The sequence below is a fragment of the Eschrichtius robustus genome, chromosome 4 (assembly GCF_028021215.1).
Source record: "Eschrichtius robustus isolate mEscRob2 chromosome 4, mEscRob2.pri, whole genome shotgun sequence".
Lineage (NCBI taxonomy): Eukaryota > Metazoa > Chordata > Mammalia > Artiodactyla > Eschrichtiidae > Eschrichtius > Eschrichtius robustus.
Genome location: NC_090827.1, coordinates 100,952,449 through 100,967,304, shown reverse-complemented (window position 1 = coordinate 100,967,304; position 14,856 = coordinate 100,952,449). Strand labels below are relative to the sequence as shown.

Genomic DNA, 14,856 nt, shown 5'->3' with positions numbered 1-14,856 from the left:
AAACAGGACAATACAGGAAGGTCAGTGGAACAGAACAGAAAGTCCAGAAAGACACACACACACACACACACGGATTTGTCCATTGCTAAAAGTGGGCATCTAAAATCCGTGGGGAAAATGGATACTCAATAAACGATGTTGGTCACCATTTAGGAGAAAAGAACATAAATGCCTTATGAGTTTTGTTAGTGAGATGGCTTTTAAAAGTCTGAAGCGGCAGAAGCTAAGTAGCAGAACGGCATCCATCCACAGAACAGTAAGCTAAAGTCCTCTAGCAGTGTGCTCTCAGCTCGTGGTTTTCTAAAAGGATTCCCAACAAGAAAGGGAGCACAGCCAACTGGAGTGCCTTCTTCCATCCTGTTAGACTTCACTGCGTTTCCTTCACCCAATCCTTAGGCCCTCTCTGTAGGCCGCATTTCTCTACCACCCACTCTCCCCAGTAATACAAAAGGATTCTGGGAAGTTAGAAGATTTCTCTATACATTTTTTTGGGATTCCCTAATCCCCCAGTTGTTGTAAGGCATCAATACGAACATTCTGAGAGTTGTCAAAGATCAGGAATAAGTCTTACCTGTTTCCTCTTTTCAGGGGGAAGTGAGGGATCTCCATCCTACAAAGAAACCAACGTTACACTTTATTTTTTAAAACTTAGATGTGTGTAGATTCAAGAAATTGAACCGAACTATGAACTAAGTTCAGACCCTCCCCTCTCCCGCCCCCTGCAACCAACAATGTGCTGAACCAAACTCAAATATACTTAAAAAATTTTAAACTATAAACTGAACCAGAGTTATTTTGGGAAAACCTCTAAGGAATCACTTCCAATTAGGACCAATCTATATATTTTCTAAACCTATGCGAGCCAAATAAATAAACTGGATTTATCAAAATTACTTTTGAGCAGAGCCTAAACAGAAATAATATTTCATTTGGCTTGAGTTGAGCTCCTTTTAAATAGATCCAAAGGAATAGTAATGGACACATACGATGCACACACATACTTGAGTTTTCTCTATGGGCAGAACAATTTGGGGGGTGGGGATAGGATATGCTCAAAATAAAAGAAAACTAACTGAGAACTTCTAGTCCTATCAGACTTTTTGTCTTAAAAGGATTCAATTCCTCTCCCTCGTGTGCCATCTGGGAATACATAAATATGTCAGGTGAATGATTAAATGCTCAGGAAATAGTACTTCTCTATCTGATGCTGTCCACATATAAGTCAACATTATTTTAACCTCAGGAATCTTTCTACTGTACTTCTGTTCCAGGACAGTTCAATGACCCCAGCACAGACGGTTAAATGCAAGCAATAGTGTCAGCACTTAAAAAAGAGATGGCATCAGTGAGAAAAAAATAAGTGAGAATGCAAAATAGCACTATGCAGTTGGTATCCTCCATTTCAGTAAAATTTGCATCCTTAAAAATCTTGCCATATGAAAACTAGAGAAAATCTAATTGCCCAGGAAAGGGAAAGGTTTAAAAATTATGGAAATATTACTATGCACTGTTTTAAAAAGATGAGTTAAATCTGTATATATGGCCTAGAGAGATGTCCAAAATAAAGTGCTGAGCGGAAAGAGCGAGTTTTAGAACAACATTTATATAAAGCTGTCCAATAGAACTCTCCGCAATGAGGGACATGTCCTCCAGCTAACTGTCCAATATAACAGCCACCATGGAGATGTTCTATATCAACACAGTCCCATACGGTAGCCGCCAGCACCCCGTGGCGATTGAGGGCATGAGATGTGATAAGTGAGACAGTTTTCAATTTTATTTAATTCTAATTAATTCAAAATGAAATTTAAATAACCACACGCAGCTAGTGGCTTCTGTATTAGTGCAGATGTATAACACAAATCCTCTTTAAAAAAAAAAAACACCTCCATACAGTTTTAAGTAAATAGGCACACCCAGACACATTCAGATATGTGTGTAAGTTCACAGGCGCCAGAGCAAGCATCCGGAAGCATGTACTTATCAACTAGCAAGTGGGACTGGATCGTGGAGGAAGTAGGGTGATGACTTTCACGTCTTAATTTTTCCACTTTGGAACTCTTTGTGACGTAATACGTACAATCAGCTCACGGTACTTCTTCTTTAGGGACTGGTGGCGCTCTCGAAGCTGATTGGCCATGAGTTTGTACTGGTCCCTTTCCTGCTGGCATGTGTCCAGCTCCTTGGAAAGGATCAGCAGGGCTTCCTTCTTACTCTCCAGCTTTCTTTTACACACCAGGTACTGCGGAACAAACACATGCAGGCGACTGCTCAGAACCGTCAACAGGCCTCCCTCCTCTCACCCGCGCTGGGGTTCACACACCCTGCAGAGTTGGTTTGGTGCCTTTTTTGTTTTCAGAGATTGTATACCTAGAATCATTTGTCAGTCAATGACATGTGAGCCTAAAGGCTGCTACTGTACCTGACATAGTCCCCTCATGACAGAACCAAAACCTTGGACATTCATGAACTTTGGCCAGCCGAGACAGGAAAAATAATTGATAAATAAGTTAAAAAGCAGAATCCTTTTTAAGAATTACACAGATAGCTAAATAAATAGATAGTTGTACCCAAAATTTTATTTAAAAAAGGATTTAGATATCCAGGTAAGATGATGCAAAGATCTATTAAAATTTTACCAAATGATATAACACGGAAAGCTTTAATAAAAATTGTATATATTACCAACAATTATCTCTAGGGAGCAAAATTATTTGCATTTTTTTTTATTCTTTATACTTTTCTGTGTTTTCTAAATGTTATAGAACACACCTATATGGCTTCTATAATAAAGAAAAGTACAAAAAATGTAATGAAAGATAATTTAATTGAACCATAAATTACTGCAATAGATTGTACCCACCCATGCAACCCAGCAGACATTTTCTCACTCGAGAATTTTTGTTCAATAAACTCGGTCAGAGGTGTGCACCTTCTCCTATGATTCCAATGCAGACACCCACCACCCAGAGACCAATTTTACGAGCTAAGTATTTTAGTCACACTCTGAATTATCCCCCCAAAGTCGGGTGTGTCTTGCTGGAACTCGTCCTCAGAGTTGCGGGATATCTTCGTCCTTCCATCTCCCCGCTCCCCACACTGTGACCGACCCTCACCTGACAATCACCCACCACCTGGACCAGTGTGAGCCCGACTGGGCTTCTGTCCTTTTATTGGATCTATAGCACCGTCTGGCGTTATTCACATATGTGAAATGTGGAACTAAATACCTTTTGAATTTGCCCCGTAAAAGACCAAATTCAGAGCATTCACGAAAACAATTTATAGTTTCATTATACACTCTGACATGAGCACTTTGTCATTACGGATGCTCACACAGAGCAGAGAGGACCAGCACTCCCATACCGTTTGAGTCAATGCTCTTTTATGGACAAAAAGCATTACTCATATATAGTGCTTGCTTGGAACTGACTTTGTTAAGTACACTTTCAAATAAATGAAAGGGGAAAAAGAGAGTTTTGTGCATTAGCACATTTTTTTTCCTTAAAAAAAAAAAAAAAGTAATTGCTTAGCTTCAAAAACAAAGGGGAAAGAAAAGCCATTCTGAGACGGATTTGAGTTCCAAGAGAGGACACTTCCACCTTGGATGAATCTTATTCCTGGCAGTAATGAGGTTGGAATCCTGCCTTAAAAAATCCTGGATTTTAAGACTTTGACTTCGTCTTCGTGGAGGCAAACGGTTCCGTTGCCACAGTGATTTCTCAAGAGTAAAATCCCCAACGAGTAAATATCAGAGGAGAGTAGCCCAAAAACCTGAACTGCAATGTCCTAAGGGAGGTATTGAGATTTCACAGGAAAAAGTACCATTTACACACAGTTTAACAGAGCTGCCCTTGTGCCTTCAGTTCTTTGCCTGTGATCAGCAGCCTCGGCTGGCAGTGCTATTAGCGTTGGTGGCACAAAAACAGTCACCTTTGTCCCTTCAATGTATCAGCTCCAAATCTAAGGCCTCAAAAATATTCCGTGTCTTCCAACTTTGGGGAAGAAAATCGCAATAGTGTGGAGACGTTGTACAGTACAGCAGGCGAGACTAGAGTCACATCCAGTCTACCGAAGGGGACCAGGTAAGGGTCACCACTTATTGGCAAAGTAGAACTCAAGTTCCCTGACCTTGAACTGCAATCTCTTACGGTCCAAGAGAGAAGCCGTTTCTCTCCCAAGGCATGGTCCAAACAGGGCCTTGGAAGCAGTTTAAAGGGCAGCAATAGGCCTCCATTCCCTCTGGGTCTAAGACACCTGGTAGATGAACAGGCATAGGGTCCTGAGCTAAGACCCAGTGACCTGGGATTTGAGCAGCAGCTTCACTGCCCTTCGGGTCTCCTTAGGGCACGGAAAACAGGACAACTATCAGCTCCATCCAAGGGTAAGAAACTGATTCCGTCTAGAAGATGAAGCCACACCAAGAAAAGGGCGGTCTTTAGAAAGCCACTGCTGGACTCTTCTCTCTTTTGCTTAGTATGGTCTAGAACAGTGAATTTCAAAAATGTCATTCGACGTCATTTATTTTTATCAGCACAACAAACGTCAGGCTGAAGCCTCATTTATAAACAGCTCAAAGTGGCGGGGCTCTGGCTGAAGATGGGACACCTCCCCTGTAGTCCTGCCGCCCTCGCGTGGCAGCATCAACAGGGAGCCCCGCTCTACATCACCCTGGGATGCTTGTGAACACGCAGATTCCTGGGTCCCAGCTCAGGCTACTCACCCTCAGCTCACCCCCATACTGCCTGAATCATGAATCTCTGGTGGCTTGGCTCAGAAATCTGCAGTTAGCACATGGCACAGGTGATTCTTACTCCATCTATACTTTGAAAACCCAAGCACTGGAGGCCTCCAGCTTCATGGTGTCTCAAAAGTTAGAAACAATTAAAATAGTCTGGAGGGACTGATAGGCCAGCGGCAGCTCAGAAGCTCAGGGCAAGGCTCCGTCTCAGAGCCATTCCAGGGTTGTCGGAGCCACCTTTTATAGCACAGAGGGGTTCTGAACAAGTACAAGCACAGACTACATTTTACCATCTGGCCAAAGAGCCTAAACATGCAGAGTCTCATTAAAATATGAATAGAAACTCTGGGATGTGTATGTGGGGGGGGGGGGGGGCGCACTGGGAGTGGTACCAGAGAATGGGATGGAATTTCTCGTTATTATTCTAAAATGGTGACAGTTTAGTCCCTGTGGTGGCAACTGCTAAATTGTCCCATTTTCTATCCCTCCAACTGGAAACAAACAAGCAAAAAACTGGAAAGAGAGAAAAAGGTGTTGAAGATCCTTCTCCGTTGGCAGCTCTGGACAACCAGCAAATGCATGGACCCAGCCTCAGCCTTAGAAGGGACCAGAAGTAGAACAGAAAGCGAGACAAGCCAAGTCACTGTGCTTGGGACGTTTCCGCTTCTAAAGGAGGATGAATAAGTGTAGACGATGGAGGGGGTGGACAGCAGAAAATCACCAGGCAGAGTCGGGAGGCCTCTGTCCAGATGTAAGTCTAGCAATGGGCCAATCATGAACCGTTGGGACCCTGGGAAAGCCACAGAACGCAAGGAACAAAACAAAGTCACACTGCCTGGGCCTCAGTTTCCACACTTGGACAATGAGTGGGGTTCCCAGAGTGCCCTCCAACTTGAGAAACCCATGATTTTAACATCCCATCCAATATCACTGGGGTGCTGGGGAGAAGACTGCGGAGAGGGGCTCCAGGCCAGGAGGTATGACTCACTTCAAGCACCTAGAAGTGGCTTCCTCTGCCTGGTCTAGGGCAGAGCCAGCTCAATGATTTCCAAAGATCACCTGCAGCCGTGGCAGTTCCAGAATCTCCAGACAAGCTGCGGCTTCAGGACATCCACCTGGTTGGAAAGGGTGCTGGGGCCGAAGCTGTGTTTGCAATAACAATTTACAACAGAGCGAGAAAAGGCTACACGTCTGAGTGGTCAACATCAGTGCCTCTCTCCAGTATTTCTAGTTCTCCTTTCCTTGCAGGCGCTCGGAAGGACTATTCTTCCCCATTGCTTTGGAGTAAGGCAGAGCCATGTATCTTGCTGTATCCAATAGAGAGGGACTGCAAGGAACGTGAGTCACTTCCAGGGTAGAAGCTCCCAAGAGCCAAGGGATGAACCACCAGCCGAACCTGGATCATGGAACCAGCACAGCAGACAACTGCCCTGAAGAGTCATCTGGGTCCACAGAGAAATTTGCGTGATCCAGAAATAAACTTTTGTACTGTTAAGGTACAAAGATTTCGGGGGTGTTTGTTATCAGAGCATAACTTAGCCCAAGCTGACTAATACAGTCCATAGCAAAGTGTAAGGGTAGGGAGGCTGATAGAGATCATATCTGCTCCTGCTCTGTGCTTCTACTGAGTTACCACAATGATGAAGAGGATTAACATTATCACTATTATTATTACCATTAATAACAAAAATGAAAGTTGTATGGCAAATGCTTTCCATGTATAATCTCCTTTAATCCTCACAAAACCATAATGGGGTTACTGTGTTATTAGCATGTACCTTTTCTAAATGAGAAAGTGAGACTGAAAGAGTTTATGTAATCTGCCAAGGGTTTGGCAGAGCTAGAATTTGAACCCAGGTTTTTGTACAGCCCAGCCTGTGGAACCCCAATTCCTGACAAACCAAGCACTCAGTGAAAAAACAATCAGAATATTCATGGAATTGGTTACTACATCTAGTTGGTATTTTCAGCATAGGGAAGCTAAGAAAAGGGAATTTTAAATTTGGCTACTTTTTATACCTAGAATCTCTTGACCCACCCCCTTCTAAAACTAGATGCAAGGCCTGAAGGAAGAAGGAAAAAATAAACAAAGAATCCACGAGCATCTCTCCCCTCTGCTCCTCCTGAGGGAGCCAAGTAGAGGCAACAAGGTTTCCATCCACTTAAATGACATGGGATCAAACTAGAGGCTGTTTTCTCAAAAGCGGCTTGGTCCTAACAATTTTCCATAAGCTGTAGCTGCTCTCAATCATTCATTCAACAAATATTTTCTGGGTGCCTTCTATGTGTTAGGCACTGAGCCAAGCATTTGGTCTCCTAAAGGGATAAATGGTCCTGGGGATTTTGAAAAGGAAAAACATGATACTTGGATAACAAAATATAATTTCCACAATTCCTTATGGGTTTTTCTGAAACCCCCAACGTTTTGAAAACTGAAAATGTGTTCTCATCCCGTTAGTGACCTCAGCCTATGTGAGGGCTTTTATTGTCTTTATGCCACTGATTGTGAATATTCATACATTTGCTGAAGACAAATCAATGTGTTTGATTTCCAGCTGCTGCCCAGAACTCTACTGGGGTTGATACACAATATACAGTACACTTATTACATTTCCTTTCAGACGCCAAAACTCCTGTCTCTAAAACATATCTGGGGCCCAAGGATTTCAGATATGGAACCTGCCTATTATTTGAAAGTCACCCTTGCAAATCTCTGTATAGTATCAAAGACATATTGGTGAATAAAATCAAATCTTTCTCAAAGAGCAATTGTCCAAAACCTAAGAATTTATTAGATTTTGACTTCCTCATGTAGGCCAGGAAAAACTGAAAGTGTGTTACATGCAGTAAATGTTCAAGCTGCCACAGTGCTTACGTGCCTATTCCCATCACCTCACAATGTCTTTATTCTTGAGAATTAGCATGAATGCTCGAGTGGAAAAAAAAGCTCCCAGATAACCCAAGTGACTTGCCCAATTGCAAAGAATAAGGTTCCCAGCTGCCAGCATCTTCCATAATAGTGTCTTCCAAATTGTGGGTCACGATACATTAGTCTGGGTAGTGAAATCAATTCAATTGCAACCCTCATTTTCTTTAAAAAAAAAAAAAAAGAACACAAAATAGCGTGAATCCCATGCAGTATAGGTAAGCATTGCTTCATGAAACTTTTCTTTTTGCATATGTGTATACGAATAAACATACATATATGCATGTTTTCACACATTTATGGTGGACTGCCATTTTAAAAGTTTGGAAATGACTCTTCTATAATAAGCCACTTTGCACATTTATTCATTCATTCAACAAATAGTTAGTAAAAGGCACCAAGAGAGGCAAGAGTGGGGCTGGGGGTTAGGTATTGGGCAGGAAAGAAAAGCTACACAGAGGAGATGGTCCTTGAAATGAGTTTTGAGAGATGAGCAGGTATAAAAGGCACCCGAATAAAAGCCATTATGTAATAGAAATAATTAACCAGTTCTTTGGGATTGAAGCACAATTCTGATTAATTAATACCTGCTCTGCCCACCTCACTGAGATTACCGTGAGCTTGAAATTCAACGTACTATGCTAAAATTTGGCTTTGGAAATGTTCTCAAAATTAAAGGCATTATTTTTACAGCAGTTAAAACTTACAAAACACTTTCCCGAAGACTCTCTCGTTCGATAGCCAACACTATATGACAAGTGTGACAAAAACTGCTTTTCCCATTTTACAGACAAGATAGCTGAGATTGTCTTTCCCAGAGTCACAAAGCTAACAACTGTCAGCTCAAACTAGGGCTCTTAACTACAAATTCCAGGCTGTTTTTAGTATTCTATATTGGTACCAATTAAATTATTAGCAATTCCACAAATTACCTCTCTTGGGTCAAACTATATTTTTAACAAGACACTCTAGGAGATCATTGTGTAACTGAAAGCAATGCATTTTAATTCATAGTATTTTGAGACCCTGTTTGGAAGACAGGCAGCCCTCCTGGGGCCTTTTCAATCCTATTCCATGGGGAGTGGCTGAGGAGATACAGGCTACCTACAGCCCTGCTCAGCGGTCAGCCAACTCCATGTCCCAAGTGCTCTGGCTAGCCGAATGTCGGCTGATGGGCAGTTCACCACACTGGGGTCTTCATCAGCTGAATCACGGGCATGAGACACTCTATTTTACAAAGAGCACTTGAACTCATAATTGTCTTAAGTTGTGACTCAGGCCCTAGCCCGCTTGGCTAACTTTAATTCTACCCCCGCCCAGCCCTGCAACAAGGTGATCTCATACGGTCCAATGACTTTCACTCTCATCTCTGTGCTGATTTCACCCAAACTGATATCACAGCTCAGACCTCTCATCTGTAATTCTTGCTCTGCTATCCAATGTGTAACTCTATCTGAACATCTCAGAGGCATCTTAGACTGAACCCTTGATATTCCCTCGGACCTGCCCCGCCCCGAAACTTCCCTCTTGGTAAATAAATGGTACAAACCATATTTGGTTTTCCTTGAAAACCTTGGAATCATCCTTGCCACTTCTCTTTCTTTGCCAGCCCTCATTTAATTCATCAGCAAATCCTATGGGCACTACCTTCATAAGACATATTGAATTCAAATACTTCTCACCCACTTCTACCACTGTCACCCTCCTTCAAGCCACCATTATCTCTTGATTGGACTGTGGCCTTAGCCTCCTATTTCTACCTCCTGCTTCTACCCACCTACAGTCTATTTTCCAAGTAGTGACGAGAAAGATGCTTTTCAAATGATGGCAACATGTGGTAGCTCAAAATCCCCCATGGCCTCCCATCACCTTCAAAGCAAAATCCAAAGTCCTTCCACTCTCCCTTACTCACTGCTCTCCACCCTCACTAGCCTCCTTGCTAGCTTTGACCACATCAAGCCAATTCCAACCTCAGGACCTTTGCACTGCCCTCTGCTTAGATTGTGTGGCTTCCTCCCTGGATTCATTCAAATCTCTGTTGTAATGTCTCCTTCTCAGGAAGCTCTGCCGCCACGCAGACTCTCAATCCCCTTATACTGTGTTACCTTCCTTCATAGCACTTATTACTTGACCTTGAGTTACATAACTAATTATTGATTTACTTTCAACATCTCCCGCTCCATGGCGGCAAGAATTGTGCTGTTTCATCCCAGATCCCCAGTGCTGAGAACAGCGCATAGTGCATAGCTGGTGAATGAGAAAATTCAATCTTACTACACCTTCAACATACCTGTGACACACGTGGTATGGTACCCATTCTACAGATTTTCAAACACACAGCTAGTGAAGACCTCAGGAATGATCTAAGTCAGGCCCCTCATTCTACAGATGAGGAAACTGGGACTCAGAATAGTGAACTGACTTATCCAAGGCTGGCCAGTAGGCCCTAGAGTTAAAACCTAAACTGAGGATTCTTCTCATTCCAAGTTCAGCACAATTTTCACATTACCAAGTTGAGGTACACATTCCTGGCTGGGGAGACATAAATGTCTATAAACTTACAATGGTACCTGGTGCTTTTTTATAGTCATAATAATTATTACAATAAAATAGATAATAATAGATGATAGTAAGTAGCCAAATCATCATTCATGAATACTTACTAACTATAGTATGTTAAATTCTATAAAGAGGTGAAAACAAAGCTCCCAGAACATGGAGAAAAGCAGTTTAGAGTAATGGTTGGGAGCATGGCAGAAAGAGCTGGAACTCCTGAGTTCAAATCTTGGCTTTGCCACTCACTAGCTATCAATTACTTAGCCTCTCCATGCCTCAGTTTCCCCATTTATTAAATGGGTATAATTATAGTATCTTCACAGGGCAGATGTGAGAATTAAAAGAATTTGCATATGTAAAACATTAAAAATAGTAAGTGCTGTATCCGCATTCATTGTTATTACTACTATTTTTATCACGAGGCAACTGATCATAGCTTGGCAAAGAAGGTACTCAAAGAGTTGGAGCAAGATGTGAACATTTGAAATGGATTCCGAAGAATAGGTAGAAGGATGTGTTTTGTTTGGGGATAGACGGAGTTGTGACAGGTAGTGGTGATGAGAAAACAATACTCCTGGCAGGGAAAGAGCCACAGCAAAGCACAAAGGTGAGAAGTAGGAAGACATATTGTCAGAACAGCAAGCAACAAGCAACTTGCTGGGCTGGCTTCGGTGGAGGGGTGGGAATAAAAGCTGTGTGAGATAAAGCTAGAAGGAGAGATAGATGTTGGCCGGGTCAGAAAGGGCCTGGAAGTGTTGCTGAGGAGTACAGATTTTATTCTGTCAGCAAGCAGGAGCCCCGAGGGTTTCTGAATAGGGGAGTGACGTTAAGAATCCTTTTAGGAAGACAGTTTCGTCCTGACACCATGTGGTGTAAATTATCTTGGACTATACAGCTTGGGTAGAATTGGTTGCCAAGCTCACAGGGGAAGGGAAAGGATTTGAGGTTCAGGGTCCCCTGTGTAGACACAACTCTGGATCCTGCGCTTTGCTCCAAACTCTCAGGCCTACAAAGAACACACTGGCTTTGCTGTTTCTTAATGTGGGGTCTGCTATCGCCTTGTCTAATGCAATACTGATAGGCAGGCTGCTACCCAGGCAACCAGATGCACTCATGGGTTTGGCCTCAGCCTCAGCCTCAGCAGCTGGTATCAGAATCACATCAGTGGGCGAGTGGGTGCCCAACCACACTCCAAAGGGCTGAGCTGAACAGGCAAATGCAGCACTTTTTGGTCACTCGGGTGGGACCAAGGGATACACACTGGGTTCTCCTTAGGCCTCCATTTTTGCTCTACAGTTAAGGTATAATTCAGCTTGTCAAGTTCATGTGTAGTGTACAGACCAGGGATACTTGCTCCCTTCTCTACCCTGGAAAAGGAGGGTTTGTTTTCAGGAGAGGGGAGGCAGAAAACAAATTAGTATTTTTTTGAATGTCTTCTATGTGCTAGACACTGTTAGGAGTAATAATAATGAGAAGAAGACCTTTATTTGATTATAAGAGTAAGTGGAGCAGCCACTACTTAGTGAACATTACTATTTTCCAAATTGTGCCAAATGCTCTATTTGAAACATCCTATTTAACCCTGTGAAATAGGTTGTTTGATTAGCCCCATTTTGAGCTGAGGACACTGAAGCTCTCAAAGAGGTCAATTTATCCTTCATCATGAAGGTAATAAGTAGCAGAGCAGACTGTCCTCTGCAAATATCTGTTAGGATTCTTCGGTTGTAGGCAACAGTAACTCACACTTTCTCATAGGAACATGTTGGAAGGATACTGGAACTCACAGAATTGGCAGGAAGACAGAGAAGTAGACCTAGAAACAGTTAGGCACTGAGGTGACTCTGGAGGCAGGACCAGGAACCACCAGGTCTCAGTGCAAGAAAGCTTGGGTTAGAGGCTACTGAATGGGGTAGAGATGAACTCCGCTATGTTTCAGATTCCTTGTCTCTCTCCTCAAGCGTTTCTCCAACTGGCCTAATGTTGATCACGTGCCATCCTTTGCCTGGGGGACAGGACACCCAGACTGTATCCCTCCAACCTGTCCCTCCAGATTATATCCAGTGCTAAAACCATCCAAACTGGGGTGCTGTTGAGAAAGACAAATGAATGCTGGGAAGTGAGAAAACAGCCAATGCTCACCACAGTAACCTAGTGTTGGGCTGCTCCCCGCAGGCCCATAAGACCAAAGAAAGAACCCGGAGTCAGCAACAGAGACCTCAGTGGTTTAATGGATGCAGGCGCCTACACATCTGAAGCAAGGTCCTGGAGCGACACCCCGTGTGCAGCAGCTGGCAGGCAGGACTTGGCGGCAGGCTTCGTTCCGAGGGGGAAGGGGGAGATTGCCAGTTACAGGGGGAAGTGATGTCAGGTTGGCTCATCGCTTACCAGGGAAACCAGCAGAGGGGCACATCCCTCACCACTCCTTCGATAAGAACAATCACTGGCTGGGACCTGGGGCAAGTATGTAGGAAGGTCAGTCCTGTGAGGAGGGTGTAGGTGAAGCAGGCACTGGTTGGGCAGGGGATGCACAGAGAGCAAGAGAACAGCCATCTTGAGTGGCCTGACCATACACCTAGGTAGATCCATCCTACTGAGCTTATTTCTCAACCTTGCTAAGGTTCCCCTTCCAGTGCTTCATGAAGAAAGGTTGGAAAAGAAATGGTGGGCATTTAGGGAAGTCCCTGGTGGCCCAGTGGTTAGGACTTGGCACTCTGACTGCTGAGGGCCCGGGTTCAATTCCTGGTCAGGGAACTAAGATCCTACAAGCCTCGTAGCGACCAAAAAAAAAAAAAAAAAATGGTGAGCATTTAATAGCAACTTTTATTTCAACTAACCTCTGAGCCTCTACTCATCATATACAGAAACACATATACAGTGGTGAAGTTTATATGGCTCCAGTGGGGTATATAAACCTACCAATGGGAGAAAGGGAAAAAAAAAAAAACAACACACCACCAAGTACAATGGGTAATCAGCGAAACATGAATGGAATAAACTTGGTAAAATATGCCCAGTTTTTGGCATGTATACTAGATATCATGAAATGTTTTTATTATCCTCTCAAAAACAGATTTCTTTTGAATTGCATTTCAATTATATTTTTAAAGCAGAGCTTATAGCTCATTTGTCGATGTTAATTCATGCCCACACGCAAACACTTGAAGGTAGTCTTGTGCTTCTCAAGAACCCAAACCCACCGTTTTCACCACTGAGTGGCTTTTATCTACCCATTTACTGTTATCTGCAATAAAGCAAGTCATAATTGCTACAACGAAGATCATAATAATTAAATGACTATCTGACATACTACATTACTATTTGGATGGCTTTACAACCAGATAATGGCTGAGAGAGATGAAGGTAGCCTGGGCGTCAGGGAGGGGACCTCTCCGCCAAGTGACCCTCTCTGTCAAACAATGACTCATGGTCCTTGGCGGCTTTTACTGATGGGATCAGGCTAGCTCTCATTAACTGCTGCAAGAACATGGCTTGCTAATCCAGAAAGGCTTCTCAGCGTGATGATAAACACATGTGGCTGAAGGGTTCATGTTCAGGAATAATTTAGAAACTTCTCAACAGCACACTCACTCTTAGTCTGAGAGGTATTTCCTCCCCTGGTCCCCCTCTGCTTTCTACTGTTACTTTTCTCTTCCTACCCTACCCTCTCTCCCCCATTCAGGGATACCCCCATCCACTAAGTAGCGCCAGGTAAACAGTATTCAACAACCAACAGACCTTCTCCAACCTCAAAAAGCTACTCCCTCCAGTCCTGGCACCCCTACTCTGTGCTGCTCAGTGATCGCTAGCTGGGACCATCATTTGTCTGCCTACCTGTCTAGTCTAGGTACCAGTCCCTTTGAAAACCATAACTGGGACCTGCCACTCTTCTTTAAAAATATCTCCATTAAGGAGAGTGGCAACCAAGAGCCCTTCAATGTCTGGCTGAAATCCAATTCCCTGACTTTTCCCGCCCACTATGTTTCTATCAAGGCCCACTTACTGCTACCCCAAACTCGCTCTCCCTAACCTCTCTCTTTTCTTGTCAGCTCCTGGACCCAGATCACAAGTCCCTGACTGGGAAGCCCTCTGCCATCCCCAGGCAGAGTAAGAGCTGGCTCCTGGTGGCCACACGGCATTCTGGGTACACCTTGATTAGAGTATCACACGTTGCATCACTGTCACCTGCCCGCCCACCTGCCTCCCCACAGACCGAGGTCTCTTTGCAGCCAGAGTCCAACTCATTCACCTTTGCAGCTCCAGAGCCAAGCACAGCTCCTGACCCAGAGTGAATACCCACAAAGTGTTTGAGAAATAAATGAATTTCAGTTCCCATGAAGCTGAAAAATATTTATATACATATTATCTATAAATTTATTTATAGATATTTATAATATATATTTTTAGCAAGATAGCCATCAATTTTTATTAAGCTTAAATCTCTAAATCCCATTTTAGCACCACGTTTGGGGGAAAAAGGTCCAGTTTTATATAAACTCGATGTGTATGGAGAGGGCACAGGATAGCTCCTATAGAATTATCAAAATGGTGTTTGTATGTAACCTCATTCTTATCACTTCAAATGAGCACTTCCCTACATCATCTGGGCATATACTCCATTCACCACCTTTATTCT

At 43.3% G+C, this 14,856-nt stretch overlaps 1 protein-coding gene and 1 non-coding gene across 2 annotated transcripts in view; one reads left to right on the top strand and one right to left on the bottom strand.

The window, feature by feature from the left end:
* CCDC149 (coiled-coil domain containing 149) overlaps positions 1-14,856 on the bottom strand; it is a 96,549-nt gene that overhangs the window by 60,961 nt on the left and 20,732 nt on the right. The window contains 2 exon segments of the mRNA XM_068543145.1: positions 572-610; positions 2,081-2,242. Coding sequence (XP_068399246.1) covers positions 572-610; positions 2,081-2,242 — 201 coding nt within the window.
* On the top strand, positions 12,902-12,974 carry TRNAQ-CUG (transfer RNA glutamine (anticodon CUG)). Its single transcript has one exon. It is a non-coding gene; the product is annotated as a tRNA-Gln (tRNA).